The 14,881-nt window shown below is 40.8% G+C and overlaps 2 protein-coding genes and 1 non-coding gene across 21 annotated transcripts in view; all 3 read right to left on the reverse strand.

The window, feature by feature from the left end:
• LOC135519299 (CLIP-associating protein 1-B-like) overlaps positions 1-1,149 on the reverse strand; it is a 91,748-nt gene extending 90,599 nt beyond the window's left edge. For 17 of the 18 annotated variants that reach the window (XM_064944450.1, XM_064944462.1, XM_064944459.1 and 14 more), the window contains exon 1: positions 1,034-1,149. The gene's annotated coding sequence lies outside the window, so the exon portion shown is untranslated. The remainder of the gene's footprint in view (positions 1-1,033) is intronic. The other variant, XM_064944446.1, reaches the window with a different exon arrangement.
• A 10,451-nt stretch (positions 1,150-11,600) lies between these two features.
• LOC135519303 (MKI67 FHA domain-interacting nucleolar phosphoprotein-like) overlaps positions 11,601-14,881 on the reverse strand; it is a 13,698-nt gene continuing 10,417 nt past the window's right edge. Inside the window, exons 3-6 of one of the 2 annotated variants that reach the window (XM_064944467.1) lie at positions 14,249-14,312; positions 13,298-13,492; positions 13,128-13,190; positions 11,601-12,735 (exon numbers count right to left, since the gene is read on the reverse strand). In XM_064944467.1, the coding sequence (XP_064800539.1) occupies positions 13,431-13,492; positions 14,249-14,312 (126 nt within the window). In that variant the 3' untranslated portion in view covers positions 11,601-12,735; positions 13,128-13,190; positions 13,298-13,430. Of the gene's footprint in view, positions 12,736-13,127; positions 13,191-13,297; positions 13,493-14,230; positions 14,313-14,881 lie in introns of both variants that reach the window. The other variant, XM_064944466.1, reaches the window with a different exon arrangement.
• On the reverse strand, positions 12,906-13,031 carry LOC135521445 (small nucleolar RNA ACA64). The gene has a single exon (XR_010452579.1). It is a non-coding gene; the product is annotated as a small nucleolar RNA ACA64 (small nucleolar RNA).

The following is a 14,881-nucleotide window of genomic DNA, read 5'->3' on the forward strand; positions in this document are numbered from 1 at the left end:
AAAGTGTTTGGTCAGATATGCCAAACTGGTAAAGGGCTAGAGATTTGCACTGCCAGAAAGTCTGACATTACCCACATACTAAGAACCATGAAGTATATCTTATATGAAATATCTGTCAAATAAATAACTAAATGCCGCAGTGATATACCCTGGCCTAAGTCTGTGTTGTTTTACTAACTCTCATGGTAGTTGTTATGCCATGTGAGTTTTGGGACCAGGTTATATCATCTAATTTCATGTCAACTGTATGGTTTTATTAGCACGGTTCTCAGTTTGTGGGTACTGTCAGATTGCATGAATAGACACAGCACACGCACAAAGGATTATTCAAACAAAGACATTCAGACCCACAACCTCGCTCTGGGACACATCATCGTGAGTCTTAATTGGTTGGTGTCCAATCAATACACAGACTCCCGATGCAGTGTCCTAAAGCTACCCACAAACTAAGCAGTCATACAACAAACGTAGGACTTGTACGATACCATTCTTTTGTTTTGTTATTTACACTGTCAATGTACGTCAGAGAAACCAAACGTTTAGCTACAATGAATGAACAGATATAATTCTGACCAACATCCTTGTGTTTGAATCTTTGTACAGTAGCCTAGTACTGTAGTTAACATTACCTAGCCAGTTTTTGTATTTGCTTGTGGCTGACAGATAACTAAAAGCAACAGCAGCCGTATCCATCCGTCTCACTCATATTGCTAAACCGTTATTACTTAGTCAGGCGCTATCTGGTTAAAATAAACCAAAAATGCAGTAGTTCAGTGGAAACACAATAAAAACAACCGCATATTTTGACGAGTGTTCCTATGAATCGGAGTCAACCGCTACAGTAGAAACCCTATATTTGAACGAGCTAGCTAGCTAGCAAGCAAGCTAGATGGCGCTAACCCTTTTTCATTGATTAGCTAGCTAAACGTCCGATCACACACAGCTAGTGTAGCTGCCAGAGCACACAATGTGAGGATATACTCAGAATGAAAGCATGCATGAATACATTTGAATAGGTTAATATCGTACTTACCATACCCTGTTCAGAAAGAGCAACACAAATCTCTGAAGTCTGACAGCTTTGTAAATATTGTCGGGTTATGACAGTAGCATCGAGGCACCTCAGTCTCCACCCCGGAATGCCGTTTGGTGGACAAAGAATGGGATTGTCGTGCGCACGCGTCAATCTGGGGATTTTGGCACTTGGAAATTGACGCATGCACATTTCTGTTGTTCACTACTTCACTCTACTAGATAAATATATTTCATTTCCTGGATCATATGGCCATCTATGTAACCAGTACTTCCGTGAATGCACCGTTTCTTCATTTGAAGAGAGTGCTACAACAACTCAGAACCTTTAGAACTAAGGGGAGGCGAAATTGTGCCACCCATTTGACTCCCATTCCGATGCTCTGAAACCTGTCAAGCCAGTGCCACGAGTCTTTAGTGACATCGTGTGGCTTAAAGAGAGAATAGTTTTACATTTGGTGTCAATGGTGTCAAATTGAAATTGAATTGAATAGTATATATTATATTTATTACAGATCATATGTTAAATACAGATCGCCCATCCACATCGAATGGACCGCTATGGAGAGGCTAAAAAGCTTAAAGTTCCTAGGCGTGCACATCACTGAGGACCAACGCCCATAAGACCCTCACAAACTTCCAGATGCTGTAACGCCGCATGATACGGCAACAGCACTGCCCGCAACTGCCGGGCTCTCCAGAGGTTGGCGAGATCAGCCCCAGTACTTAAGTATAAATACTTTAAAGTACTACTAAAGTAGTTTTGGGGGGAATCTGAACTTTTACTTTACTACATTCCTAAAGAAAATAATGTACTTTTTACTCCATACATTTTCCCTGACACCCAAAAGTACTCATATTTTGAATGCTTAACAGGACAGGAAAATGGACAAATTCACTCACTCATCAAGAGAACACATGGCCATCCCTACTGCCTCTGATCTGGCAGACGCACTAAATACAAATGCATCGTTTATAAAAGTATAGATGTCTGAGTGTGTGCCTTTGGCTATCTGTACATTTTTAAAACAAGAAAATGGTGCCATCTACTTTGCTTAATATAAGGAATTTGCTATGTTTACTTTTGATACTTAAGTATACCAATTCTTCCTTTGGCCGCTTCTCCTTCCAGTTCTCTGCTGCCAATGACTGGAACGAACTACAAAAATCTCTGAAACTGGAAACACTTCTCTCCCTCACTAGCTTTAAGCACCCGCTGTCAGAGCAGCTCACAGATTACTGTACATAGCCCATCTATAATTTAGCCCAAACAACTACCTCTTCCCCTACTGTATTTATTTATTTTTGCTCCTTTGCACCCCATTATTTCCATTTCTACTTCACACATTCTTCCATTGCAAATCTACCATTCCAGTGTTTTACTTGCTATATTGTATTTACTTCACCACCATGGCCTTTTTTTTGCCTTTACCTTCCTTATCTCACCTCATTTGCTCACATCGTATATAGACTTATTTTTCTACTGTATTATTGATTGCATGTTTGTTTTACTCCATGTGTAACTGTGTTGTTGTATGTGTTGAACTGCTTTGCTTCATCTTGGCCAGGTCGCAATTGTAAATGAGAACTTGTTCTCAACTTGCCTACCTGGTTAAAGAATGGTGAAATAATATAAAATACAAATATTTGAACAATTACATTAACTTTTGATACTTAAGTATATTTATAACCAAATACTACATTTTACTGGGTAACTTTTACTTGATTAACCTATTAAGGTATCTATACTTTTACTCAAGTATAACAACTGGGTACTTTTTCCACCACATCATTACATTACATTACATCATCCCGGGCACACTGCCTGCCCTCCAGGATATCTACAGCACCCTGTATAACAGGAAGGCCAAGGAGATCATCAAGGACCTGAGCCACAGGCTGTTCACCCAGCTACATCTAGAAGACAGAGACATTACAGATACAGCAAAGCTGGGACCGAGACTGATAAACAGCTTCTATCTCCAGGCCATCACTCTTGAACAGTCATCACTAGCATACCTCCGGCCAGTACCCTATCCTTAACCTTAGAGATGGCTGTACATAGTCATTGGGGCTCCCGAGTGGTGCAACGGTCTAAGGCACTGCGTCTCAGTGCTAGAGGCATCACTGCAGACCCTGGTTCGATTCCAGGCTATATCACAACCGGCCGTGATAGGGAGTCCCATAGGGGTGGCGCACAATTGGCCCAGCGTCATCCGGGTTAGGTTTTAGCCGGGGTAGGCCGTCATTGTAAATAAGAATTTGTTATTAATTGATTTGCCTAATTAAATAAAAAGTGAAATCAAAAAATATATAATAATAATAATTCAACTCTGGACACTTTATATGTAAACTTAGCAAAAAAAAAGAAACGTCCTCTCACTGTCAAGTGCGTATATTTTCAGCACACTTAACTTGTAAATATTTGTATCAACATAACAAGATTCAACAACTGAGACATACTGTAAACTGAACAAGTTCCACAGACATGTGACTAACAGAAATGGAATAATGTGTCCCTGAACAAAGGGGGGTCAAACTCAAAAGTAACAGTCAGTGTCTGGTGTGGCAAACCAACTGCATTAAGCACTGCAGTGCATCTCCTCATAGACTGCACCAGATTTTCCAGTTCTTGCTGTGAGATGTTACCCCTCTCTTCTGCCAAGGCACCTGCAAGTTCCCAGACATTTCTGGGGGGAATGGCCCTTGCCCTCACCCTCCAATCCAACAGGTCCCAGACGTGCTCAATGGGATTGAGATCCGGGCTCTTCGCTGGCCATGGCAGAACACTGTCACACTCCTGTCTTGCATGCCTAATCACGCACAGAACGAGCAGTATGGCTGGTGGCATTGTCATGCTGGAGGGTCATGTCAGGATGAGCCTGCAGGAAGGGTACCACATGAGGGAGGAGGATGTCTTCCCTGTAACGCACAGCGTTGAGATTGCCTGCAATGACAACAAGCTCAGTCCGATGATGCTGTGACACACCGCCCCAGACCATGACGTACCCTCCACCTCCAAATTGATCCCGCTCCAGAGTACAGGCCTCGGTGTAACGCTCATTCCTTCGACGATAAACGCAAATCCGACCAGCACACCCGGTGAGACAAAACCGCGACTCGTCAGATGAAGAGGACTTTTTGCCAGTCCTGTCCGTCTGGTCCAGCGACGGTGGGTTTGTGCCCATAGGCGACGTTGTTGCCGGTGTTGTCTTTGCGAGGACCTGCCTTCAACAGGCCTACAAGCCCTCAATCCAGGCTCTCAGCCGATTGCGGACAGTCTGAGCACTGATGGAGGGATTGTGCGTTCCTGGTGTAACTCGGGCAGTTGTTGTCCCGCATGTGTGATATTCGGATGTACCGATCCTGTGCAGGTGTTGTTACACGGTCTGCCACTGCGAGGGCAATCAGCTGTCTGTCCTGTCTCCCTGTAGCGCTGTCGAAGGCGTCTCACATTGTGGACATTGCAATGTATTGCCCTGGCCACATCTGCCGTCCTCATGTCTCCTTGCAGCATACCTAAGGCACGTTCATGCAGATGAGCAGGGACACTGGGCATCTTTCTTTTGGTGTTTTCCAGAGTCAGTGGAAAGGCCTCTTTAGTGTCCTACGTTTTCATAACTGTGACCTTAATTGCCTACCATCTGTAAGCTGTTAGTATCTTAATGACCATTCCACAGGGGCATGTTCATTAATTGTTTATGATTCATTGAGCAAGCATGGGAAACAGTGTTAAAACCCTTTACAATGAAGTTCTGTGAATTTATTTGGATTTGTACGAATTATCTTTCAAAGACAGGGTACTGAAAAAGGGACGTTTCTTTTTTGCTGAGTTTATATACAGTATTCTATTCAAGGCTTATCCTATAACTACTGCTGTACATAACTTTTCTTTTCATATACTGTCTATACAACATTCAAATATTTATATTCCGGATGCTAATTTCCTACAATCCTATCCATTTGCCATGGGGTTTTGTACCGTGTATTTAAACACCGCATTCGACAATGCACTTTATACACACCACATATTTATTTATATACTGGATTCTTGACAAAGCTCACAAATATACAGTATCTACTGCTGTACATATTCTTAGTATATCTAGTGTAAAGATTGCATCTGGTTTACTGTTACAGTGCTATTTTGGTTGTTAATTGGATTAGTTCCGATATTTCTTGTAAAAAAAATATATAGCCTATAAAAAGATTTGTGTACTTGTTTGACATTTTACTGCATTGTTTGGAGCTAGTAACATAAGCATTTTGCTGCGTCTGCTATAACATCTGCTATACTGTATATGCAACAAATACATTTTGATGTTACCATATTTATTTCACAACCCAAAATATCAAAGCACATTGACAAATAAACCTTATCAAGCATAACTGCAGATGGATAAAATAAGCATGAGTCCAAGTTTCCATACGGATTTTAAAAAATAATTACAATTTTAGTCGGTATGGCTAGAGTCCACGTAAAGTCAAATGCGACATGATCAATATTGAGAATGGGTATTTTACATGGTGTGTTATATTTAGCAAAATGTGTGGCTCATTTCTGAGCCGCCTCAGGCAGGACACAAGTAATTATGATCCTTTGTTGTTAAGAATTCACTTCACTTTATGGTAAAGCTGTGAGCAGGGCATAAAATGAACTTTTTGGTCCACCAGCCACTGTGGCAGTTAGATAATTAATCTACGGTACCAGCCACTCAGATTTTTTTTTTTACCAGCCAAAATATTTTTTGTTCAAATTAGACACACACAAAAAAACAAAAAAAACAGATGAGCATGCTTTGTAACGTTTCTAAAACAATAAATGTATTACTAGTAAGAAGTCATGTTGTATATTGTTAAATTTCATTTTAACAGTCTTTTAAGCAAAATATCAGATGAGAAAAAAACTAGTAATCTGCCACTTTAATTAAAAGTGGGAGGTTACTGTGGTCACATGACTGAGTCATGTTTGTGCCTGTGAGATTGAAAAGCCAGCAGAACAGCCCACCTCAGACCTCGACACCACAATGGGACAGACAGTACAGGACCCACCAACCCAACAGACCCCCTGTCAGCTCCCCCAATAGCTTTCCTGACAACCCCCACACATCCACTGGGGACACGCAAAAGCAGAAATTGTGCTCCTCATTAACTAAAATGCCAAATACATTCAAGAGCATAAACATTTTCCCCAACACAAAGTGGCTAGAACACTGGTGCCCAAACACTAGGCATGCCCTGGAGCTGTTGTCAGAGGACAGACTAGGGTCCCTCCAGGTACATTATAATTCACATAGGCACAAATGACCTGAGGGCCCAGCAGCCAAATATGCTTCAACAAAGTACTGAGTAAAGGGTCTGAATACTGAGCAAATGTCAAATAGGCTTTTAACCAAATTACCGTACAACAGACCACATTCACCCTGCACACCCTAATTGACAAACCAGCCAAAACAAAGGAAAAGTCTGCTCATGCATTGTTGACTTCAAACAAGCTTTTGACTCAATATGGCATGAGTGTCTGCTATAGAAATGGATGGAAAGTAGTGTTGGGGAAAAACATATTGTAAAATCCATGTACAACAAGTGTGCGGTTAAAATTGGCAAAAAAACATTTCTTTCCACAGGGCCGTGGGGTGAAACAGGGATGCAGCTTAATCCCCACCCTCTTCCACATGTATATCAACAAATTGGCAAGGGCACTAGAACAGTCTGCAGCACCCGGGCTCATCCTACTAGAATCTGAAGTCAAATGTTTACTGTTTGCTGATGATCTGGTACTTCTGTCACCAACCAAGGAGGGCCTATAGCAGCACCTAAATCTTCTGCATAGATTCAGCCAGACCTGGGCCCTGACAGTAAATCTCAGTAAGACAAAAGTAATAGTGTTCCAGAAAAGGTCCAGTTGCCAGGTCCACAAATACAAATTAAATCTAGACACCGTTGCCCTTGAGCACAGAAAAAAACTCTACATACCTCGGCCTAACCATCAGCGCCACAGTTAACTTCCACAGAGCTGTGAACGATCTGAGGGACAAGGCGAGAAGGGCCTTCTCTGCCATTATCAAAAGGAACATAAAATCTGACATACCAATTAGGATCTGGCAAGAAAATACTTGAATCAGTTATAGAACTCATTGCCCTTTATGGTTGGGAGGTCTGGGGTCCACTCACCAACCAAGAATTCACAAAATGAGACACACCAAATTGAGACTGCATGCAGAATTCTGCAAAATATCCTCTGCGTACAATGTAAATTACCAAATAATGCATGCAGAAGAATTAAGCCGATACCCGCTAATGATCTAAATCTAGAAAAGAGACGTTAAATTCTACAACCACCTAAAAGGAAGCGATTCCCAAACCTTCAAATACAAAGCCAATACCTTCAGAGAGATTAACCTGGAGAAGAGTCCCTTAAGCAATCTGGTCCTGGGGCTCTGTTCACAAACACAAACAGACCCCACCGAGCCCCAGGAGAGCAACACAATTAGACCAAACCAAATCATGAGAAAACAAAAATATAATTACTTGACACATTGGAAAAAATTAACAGAGCAAACAAGAATGCTATTTGGCCCTAAACAGAGAGTACTGTACACAGTGGCAGACCTGGCTCTCAAGAGAAAACAGGCTATGTGCACACTGCCCACAAAATGAGGTGGAAACTGAGTCGCACTTCCTAACCTCCTGCCAAATGTATGACCATATTAGAGACACATATTTCCCTCAGATTACAGACCCACAAAGAATTAGAAAACACACACAATTTTGATAAACTCCCATCTCGATTGGGTGAAATACCACAGTATGCAATCACAGCAGCAAGATTTGTGACCTGTTGCCACAAGTGCAACCAGTGAAGAACAAACACTATTGTAAATACAACCCATATTTATTTTCCTATTTGTACTTTAACTATTTGCACATCGTTACAACACCGTATGACACATAACATTTGAAATGTCTCAATTATTTTGGAACTTGTGAGTGTAATATTTACTGTTTATTTCTCTTTTGTTTATCCATTTCAGGTGCGTTGGCAATGTAAACATGTTTCCCATGCCAATAATGCCCCTTGAATTGAGTCTAACGAGTAGAAATGTTGTTTTCACTTCCCTAGCAGTTGAAACTCAAACATAGAAAAACAACTTTGCTTGTGAACAATACATAGTGAATTGCCAAGAAACTCAAGGACAAAGTCTTACTTTAGACTTTTGTTTCAAGTAAATTAGAACAACTTTTTTGCCTGTGCACAGCTCTTCACGTGCGCACAGCCCCCATCCAGGCAATGTTGCAGCGCGAGTTGGAATAGGCTATATTCATGGCTGCACGTTTCGTCACAATAATGTTAGGAATGTTCGTTTTAGGATTGATGCCTAGCTGAGCATTCAACTCAATGCAGTCTCAATTGCAACTGATTAAGATTTTGTCTAAAGTGCATTACTTTGGCTTGGAAACACAAAGACATTTCAAAAGGAGGCAAATAATTAGTAGAAAAAGCTTGCCATCATTGTGATGTCTCCAGATGCAGTATAATTTCTATGTTTGAGTTTCAACTGCCAGGGAAGCGAAAACAACGTTTCTACTAGTTACTCATGCAAACATTGCCATCTCTTTAAAACATTCTATTTAACCTTTATTTTATCAAGGAGTCATACTGAGACCAAGGTCTCTTTTACAGAAAGCCATAAATTACACACATCGATATAAATACAAAATGCAAGTAGAAAGTAACACATGGTCATAATTTATTTTTTTTTTTTTTAAAATCAGTATTAAGGTCCTCAATTGTCCTTCTGAATTTCCCTAGAGGCACCAAAACATAACATTTCAGAACATTTTGAAGATTGTTCCACAAATAACATAGCAATGTATCAACCTACATGACATCAAAAAGGTCCAACCAACTTTGATAGAGAATGCAGTGATGAGTACTAAAATTATTGCCTATAATAAAGTAATGAAATTCTACTGTTTAGTGAGAGGCAGGATCTATTTCTAGAAGCCCACTTTTATTCTCCGCTTCTTTACTAACGCCTCAATATGCTTTTTAAAAGACAGATGAAACACTATCCAGATATTTGTAAGCAGGGACACTATCATCAATATGGACACCATCAAAGTATGCATGCTTAAATCAGAGTAATTTTTATGAGCTCTAGAGAACATCATATACTTAGTTTAACCTGCATTCAATACTAATTTCAGGTCAATAAAGATGTTCTTTAATACAATGAAGGCAGACTGTAGTTCCGATAGAGCCTGGTCAACCATGGGGGGGGGGGGGAATAGCATACACAACAATATCATTGGCAAACAAGTGCAGGTTCGTTTTTTACAGAAAACTCGATATTGTTAATGTAAACTTTAAAAGGTACAGGACCCAGAATCGACCTGTGCAGGACACCTTTCGTAACATCCAGGAAACCTGATTTAACACCATCAGTCGATACACTGAGGTCCATCTGTCAAGTACATTTGTAAACCAGTTACATGCGGCCTGGTCTCGGCCAATTGAGGAAAGCCTCTGAATTAGCCGGGAGTGATCAACAGTATCGAGAGCATTTGACAGGTCAATGAAGAGGGCAGCACAATGTTGCCTTTTATCCATACAGTTAACCACATAATTTATAACTAGGGATGCAGCAGAGATAGTGCTATGACCTGGTTTAAAACCCGATTGATGGACATTTCGAATAAATTTCAAAGATAAAGATCTTGGCTGTGAATTAACTAAAGATTCTAATATTTTATCTAGGCAGGAAAGTTTAGAAATAGGGCGATAATTATATAAAGTTGGAGTTGGAAGTTTACATACACTTAGGTTGGAGTCATTAACTCTTTTTTCAACCACTCCATAAACTTCTTAAACAAACTATAGTTTTGGCAAGTCAGTTAGGACATCTACTTTGTGCATGACACAAGTAATTTCTCCAATAATTATTTACAGGCAGATTATTTCACTTAATCACAATTCCAGTGGGTCAGAAGTTTACATACACTGAGTTGTCTGTGCCTTTAAACAAGCTTGGAAAATTCCAGAAAATTACGTTGTGGCTTTAGAAGCTTCTGGAAGTCTAAATGACAATTTGTGTTAATTGGAGGTGTACCTGTGGATGCATTTGAAGGCCTACCTCCAAAATCAGTGCCTCTTTGCTTGACATCATGGGAAAATCAAAATAAATCAGCCAAGACCTCAGAAAACAAATGGTTGACCTCCACAAGTCTGGTTCATCCTTGGGAGCAATTTCCAAATGCCTGAAGGTTCCAGGTTCATCTGTACAAACAATAGTACACAGGTATAAACACCATGGGACCACGCAGCCGTCATACCGTTCAGGAAGGAGAAGCATTCTGTCTCCTAGAGATTAACATACTTTGGTGCGAAAAGTGCAAATCAATCCCAAAACAGCAGCAAAGGACCTTGTGAAGATGCTGGAGGAATCAGGTACAAAAGTATCTATATCCACAGTAAAACAAGTCCTATATCGACATAACCTGAAAGGCCGCTCAGCAAGGAAGAAGCCACTGCTATGGTTTGCAACTGCACATGGGGACAAAGATCATACCTTTTGGAGAAATGTCCTCTGATCTGATGAAACAAAAATAGAACCGTTTGACCAAAATGACCACTGTTATGTTTGGAGAAAAAAGGGATGTTTGCAAGCCAAAGAACACCATCCCAACCTTGAAGCACGGGGGTGGCAGCATCATGTTGTGGGGGTGCTTTGCTGCTGGAGGGACTGGTGCACTTCACTAAATGGATGTCATCATGAGGCAGGAAAATGATATGGATATATTGAAGCAACATCAAGACATCAGTCTGGAAGTTAAAGCTTGGTCACAAATGGGTCTTCCATATGAACAATGACCACAAGCATACTTCCAAAGTTGTGGTAAAATGGCTTAAGGACAACAAATTCAAGGTATTGGAGTGGCCATCACAAAGCCCTGACCTGAATCCTATAGAACATTTGTGGGCAGAACTGAAAAAGCGTGTGCGAGCAAGGAGGCCTACAAATCTGACTCAGTTACAATAGCTCTGTCAGGAGGTATGGGCCCAAATTCACCCAACTTATTGTGGGAAGCTTGTGGAAGTCGACCCAAACGTTTGACCCAAGTGAACCAATTTAAAGGCAATGCTACCAAATACTAATTGAGTGTATGTAAACTTCTGACCCCTGGGAATGTGATGAAAGAAATAAAAGCTCAAATAAATCTTTCTCTGCTATTATTCTGACATTTCACATTGTTAAAATGAAGTGGTGATCCTAACTGACCTAAGACAGGGAATTCTTACTAGGATTAAATGGTGGGAATTGTGAAAAACTGAGTTTAAATGTATTTGGCTAAGGTGTATGTAAACTTCCGACTTCAACTGTAGGTCACAAGGGTCTCCACCTTTGTTTGAAGGGGGAGTACATGGGTCACCTTCCAAACCTTGGGGATAGTACCAGATATAATAGTCAGGTGATTCAATATGATTCAGAAATCTGGGGGGCAGAAAGCTACAGCAAAAATGGATCAAGCATATCAGCCCAGTGGATAAAAATGAAAAAAATATATATATTTATATATTTTTTTAATTCACTTGACATAATGATGACAAGGTTTTTTTGTCATTGTATTTCCAGGCCACTATAGAGTAAATTTTACAAAAAACTGTTCAGAAAGACTTTCCATTAAACATCAGTCAGACATCAATATGCTGCAGCATCTGTAGAACGTTGATAGCAATGGCAACAACACAACAGAGAGACGGCGGTGCAACCCAGGATTCGTAGCTAGTTCTTTGACTTTGTGAATTAATTTACCAGCTCTGAAACAAAACGGCAGAAATAATTTGAAAACAGCTACTCCAGCATTTATTTTATATAAATGTCATCATACTTATACTATTTTTATTCACAAATGCGAGTGAAATGCTTGCACTGTGGAGCCCTGACCACCTCCAACTGAGCTGGTGAAATCAACATCTTACCAGCAAATACCAAAATATACCCACATTTGGCAGGTGTTAATTTTAGGCCTTGGCTATGGGACTTTAGGAGGTGCTATACAGGTGCATAGGCTCTAACACTGTCAAACAGTCATTGACTCTCTAGTCATTCTCCTCTGTGCAATTATATAGAGGACCAACCACCTTGTAAAGCAGATACATTTTTACAAGCAAGGCAATTCAATTGAGTCATTGTCCCTTAAACAACAGTCGTTGACGTTCGTTCACTATGCTCCTTCCTATACGACTGGCGCTTGTCCCCTGAGGGCTCTTCACACGTTGTGGGCTTCTTACTCCCTTCTAGGAAGGACTCCTCCTCAGTCTCCTCTTCCTCAGTAGGAGGAATCTTAGACTCTGCTCCTTAGGTTGCTCGATCGTATTCCCAGGCAGACAAGGTAAAAATCTGTCATTCTGCCAGAGCAAGGCAGTTAACCCACTGTTCCCCAGGTGCCAAAGACACGGATGTCGATTAAGGCAGCACCCCGCACCTCTCTGATTCAGAGGGGTTGGGGTTAAATGCGGAAGGCATTCAGTTGAATGCCTTCAGTTGTACAGTCTGACTAGGTATCCCCCTTTCTCTTAACATTTGCCTTTAGACGTTTTTTGGGCGGGGGTATTCTTGATGATTTCGCCATCCTCATCGTTGATCTTCATGGACCTCCTCCTGTCCAGAACTGAGGTCGTTCACACTGGAGTCACGTCTTGAGGAGAAAGACATTAACACAGAGAATCTTACATCACAGAGAAACAACGTTTTACATTTTGGAGCTATGGGGCTCTATTAACATCTCCAATGATTTTCTTCCATGGATGGGAACATGTTAATTCCTACCGAGTGCAAGAATCCCTTACTTGTTAGATGTTGCGAAGTGAATGTGGGCACATGGGTTTAATCACCTTGCAATACAGAGCAGGCAATAAGCTTAACGTACCACAATACTGTCGGCACAGTTCTCACCCCAGGCAACTGGCAAATCGAAGGGAATTTTCAGACTGTGCCTAAATCAAAGCTAAATGCATAAAAAAATGCAATCGTGTACTTTGATGTAGTCATTCACAAAAGTGTTGCCTAGTTCAGATCAATTGTCCTTACCTCATTACACGTGGATGCATTCACAGTGTCATCTAACTTTTTCTTCTGTTGCACTTGAGAAGTCTTCAAAAAGAGAGTTTACAATTAGGCTACAAGAAAATAATGCAAGTTAAAATTGTTTAAAAATTGTTTAAAAAGTCAGGAACCGATGAGTCAAATGCAACACTTACAAACCCTGGGAAGTCGTAGTGGATTCCCTTCTCTGCCAGCCTTTTACGGAGCTTGGCCTCTTTATGTAGGAGTCATCCTCTCATCTCCTTGACCTCCTCTGGTGTGTGTCTCATTGTAGCGAGCCACAGCTTCTTAAAAGCTCTTTGTGATCCCACAAACAACTCCTAAATGCACCTCAGTAGGAACTTGATTACCTGGAGAATGCAATAGAACTTTATTATCCCAGTTCTGGTGAAGCTGAAATGGGTCTGCTGCTCTGCTCCCACAACATGCACGCACACTACAAGACATCAAGAGCTAGGGGAAATGTTAAACCTGAACATATGATTCTAGAATTAAATAAATGAGTGGTCAAAATGTACATAATTGTTACCCGGAGGAACATGGGGGAGGGTCCTGCTTTTTTCAATTTCAGTCAGGGGGAGGGTTTAGTCTTTTCTTAGTTCAAGGGAGGGTCATGTAATTTGTAATCGATGAAATGTCATATTGCTCAGGGTTTGATCATTTGTGATGTCCATGTGTGCCCCTCAACACTGATTCCCTGCTGGGCACAATATACCAAGTGTGCAGAGTGTGCTCTCAAAATTATCCATAGCCTAAACTATAGGCCTAGGGTATGGCAAAGTCATATTTCTAAGAAAATGTACTTCCTTCTAGTTTTTGTGGTGCTGGAATGACAATATAAAACTAGGCTACACTGCATTGGATAGGTGTTCTCAATCATGAGCACGGCCTGTACTGCTCTTGCTGATGTAAACCCTTTTGTGCTGCCTAAACAATAACTGCTGTGGACTGTGGCACTTCAGAATGCAGTCAAAGGCTTCTTCCAATTAAAAATATATATTTTACTGAAGGAGGGCCATCCACTTTAATTTCAGAGAGGCCAGATTTTCCCCTGGTATTCCTCATAATAAGTACAGTCCCTAACTTACATTTGATCAGTATCTCACCCATCAGGTAGTTGTTCATCGTCTCAGCAACGATCTTGGTGACAATCAGTCGAACTCCACCTGTCTGTGAGAGGAGAATGTTGTTATGTAAGGGTTAAACGCTGACGTTCTGTACATTACCTTTGAAATAATGGACGATGCAGAGAAGAGGCGGAGCCCATTTTTCAATGTATTTATGGACGCCAACCCAGTCAATTGTTCTTTATGTTCCATTGCCATGCTCTTATCCCTTGCTTGCTAACCAGCCAACTACCTATGGCTAACACAGTCACTGACCTCTGTAGCCAGATTAACAGCAAAGCAACTGCATTTGTGTTTGTTTAAACTGTTTTCTACTGACATTCATTTGGATACATCCATAACAATGTGCTGATGATGCCCGATTTTGCCTGGCTGGCAAAGCTAGAAAAACTTGCCTTCTCGTCAGGACACTTGACACTTTTCATTGCATGATTTGCATTGCAGATTGCATTGCATGTCAAACACAATGCTATAAGCTAGCTAAATAGTTTGTTAGTAAATCTGACAATATAACAACCAAATAAAAATACAAGTTGCTGAAAACAGGAGGATTTGACAGCAAAGCGCAACTTGCGACATAACTGCAACATTGTAGGACCGGAGAAATGTATA

This window comes from Oncorhynchus masou, chromosome 29 (assembly GCF_036934945.1).
Source record: "Oncorhynchus masou masou isolate Uvic2021 chromosome 29, UVic_Omas_1.1, whole genome shotgun sequence".
Taxonomy (NCBI): Eukaryota; Metazoa; Chordata; class Actinopteri; order Salmoniformes; family Salmonidae; genus Oncorhynchus; species Oncorhynchus masou.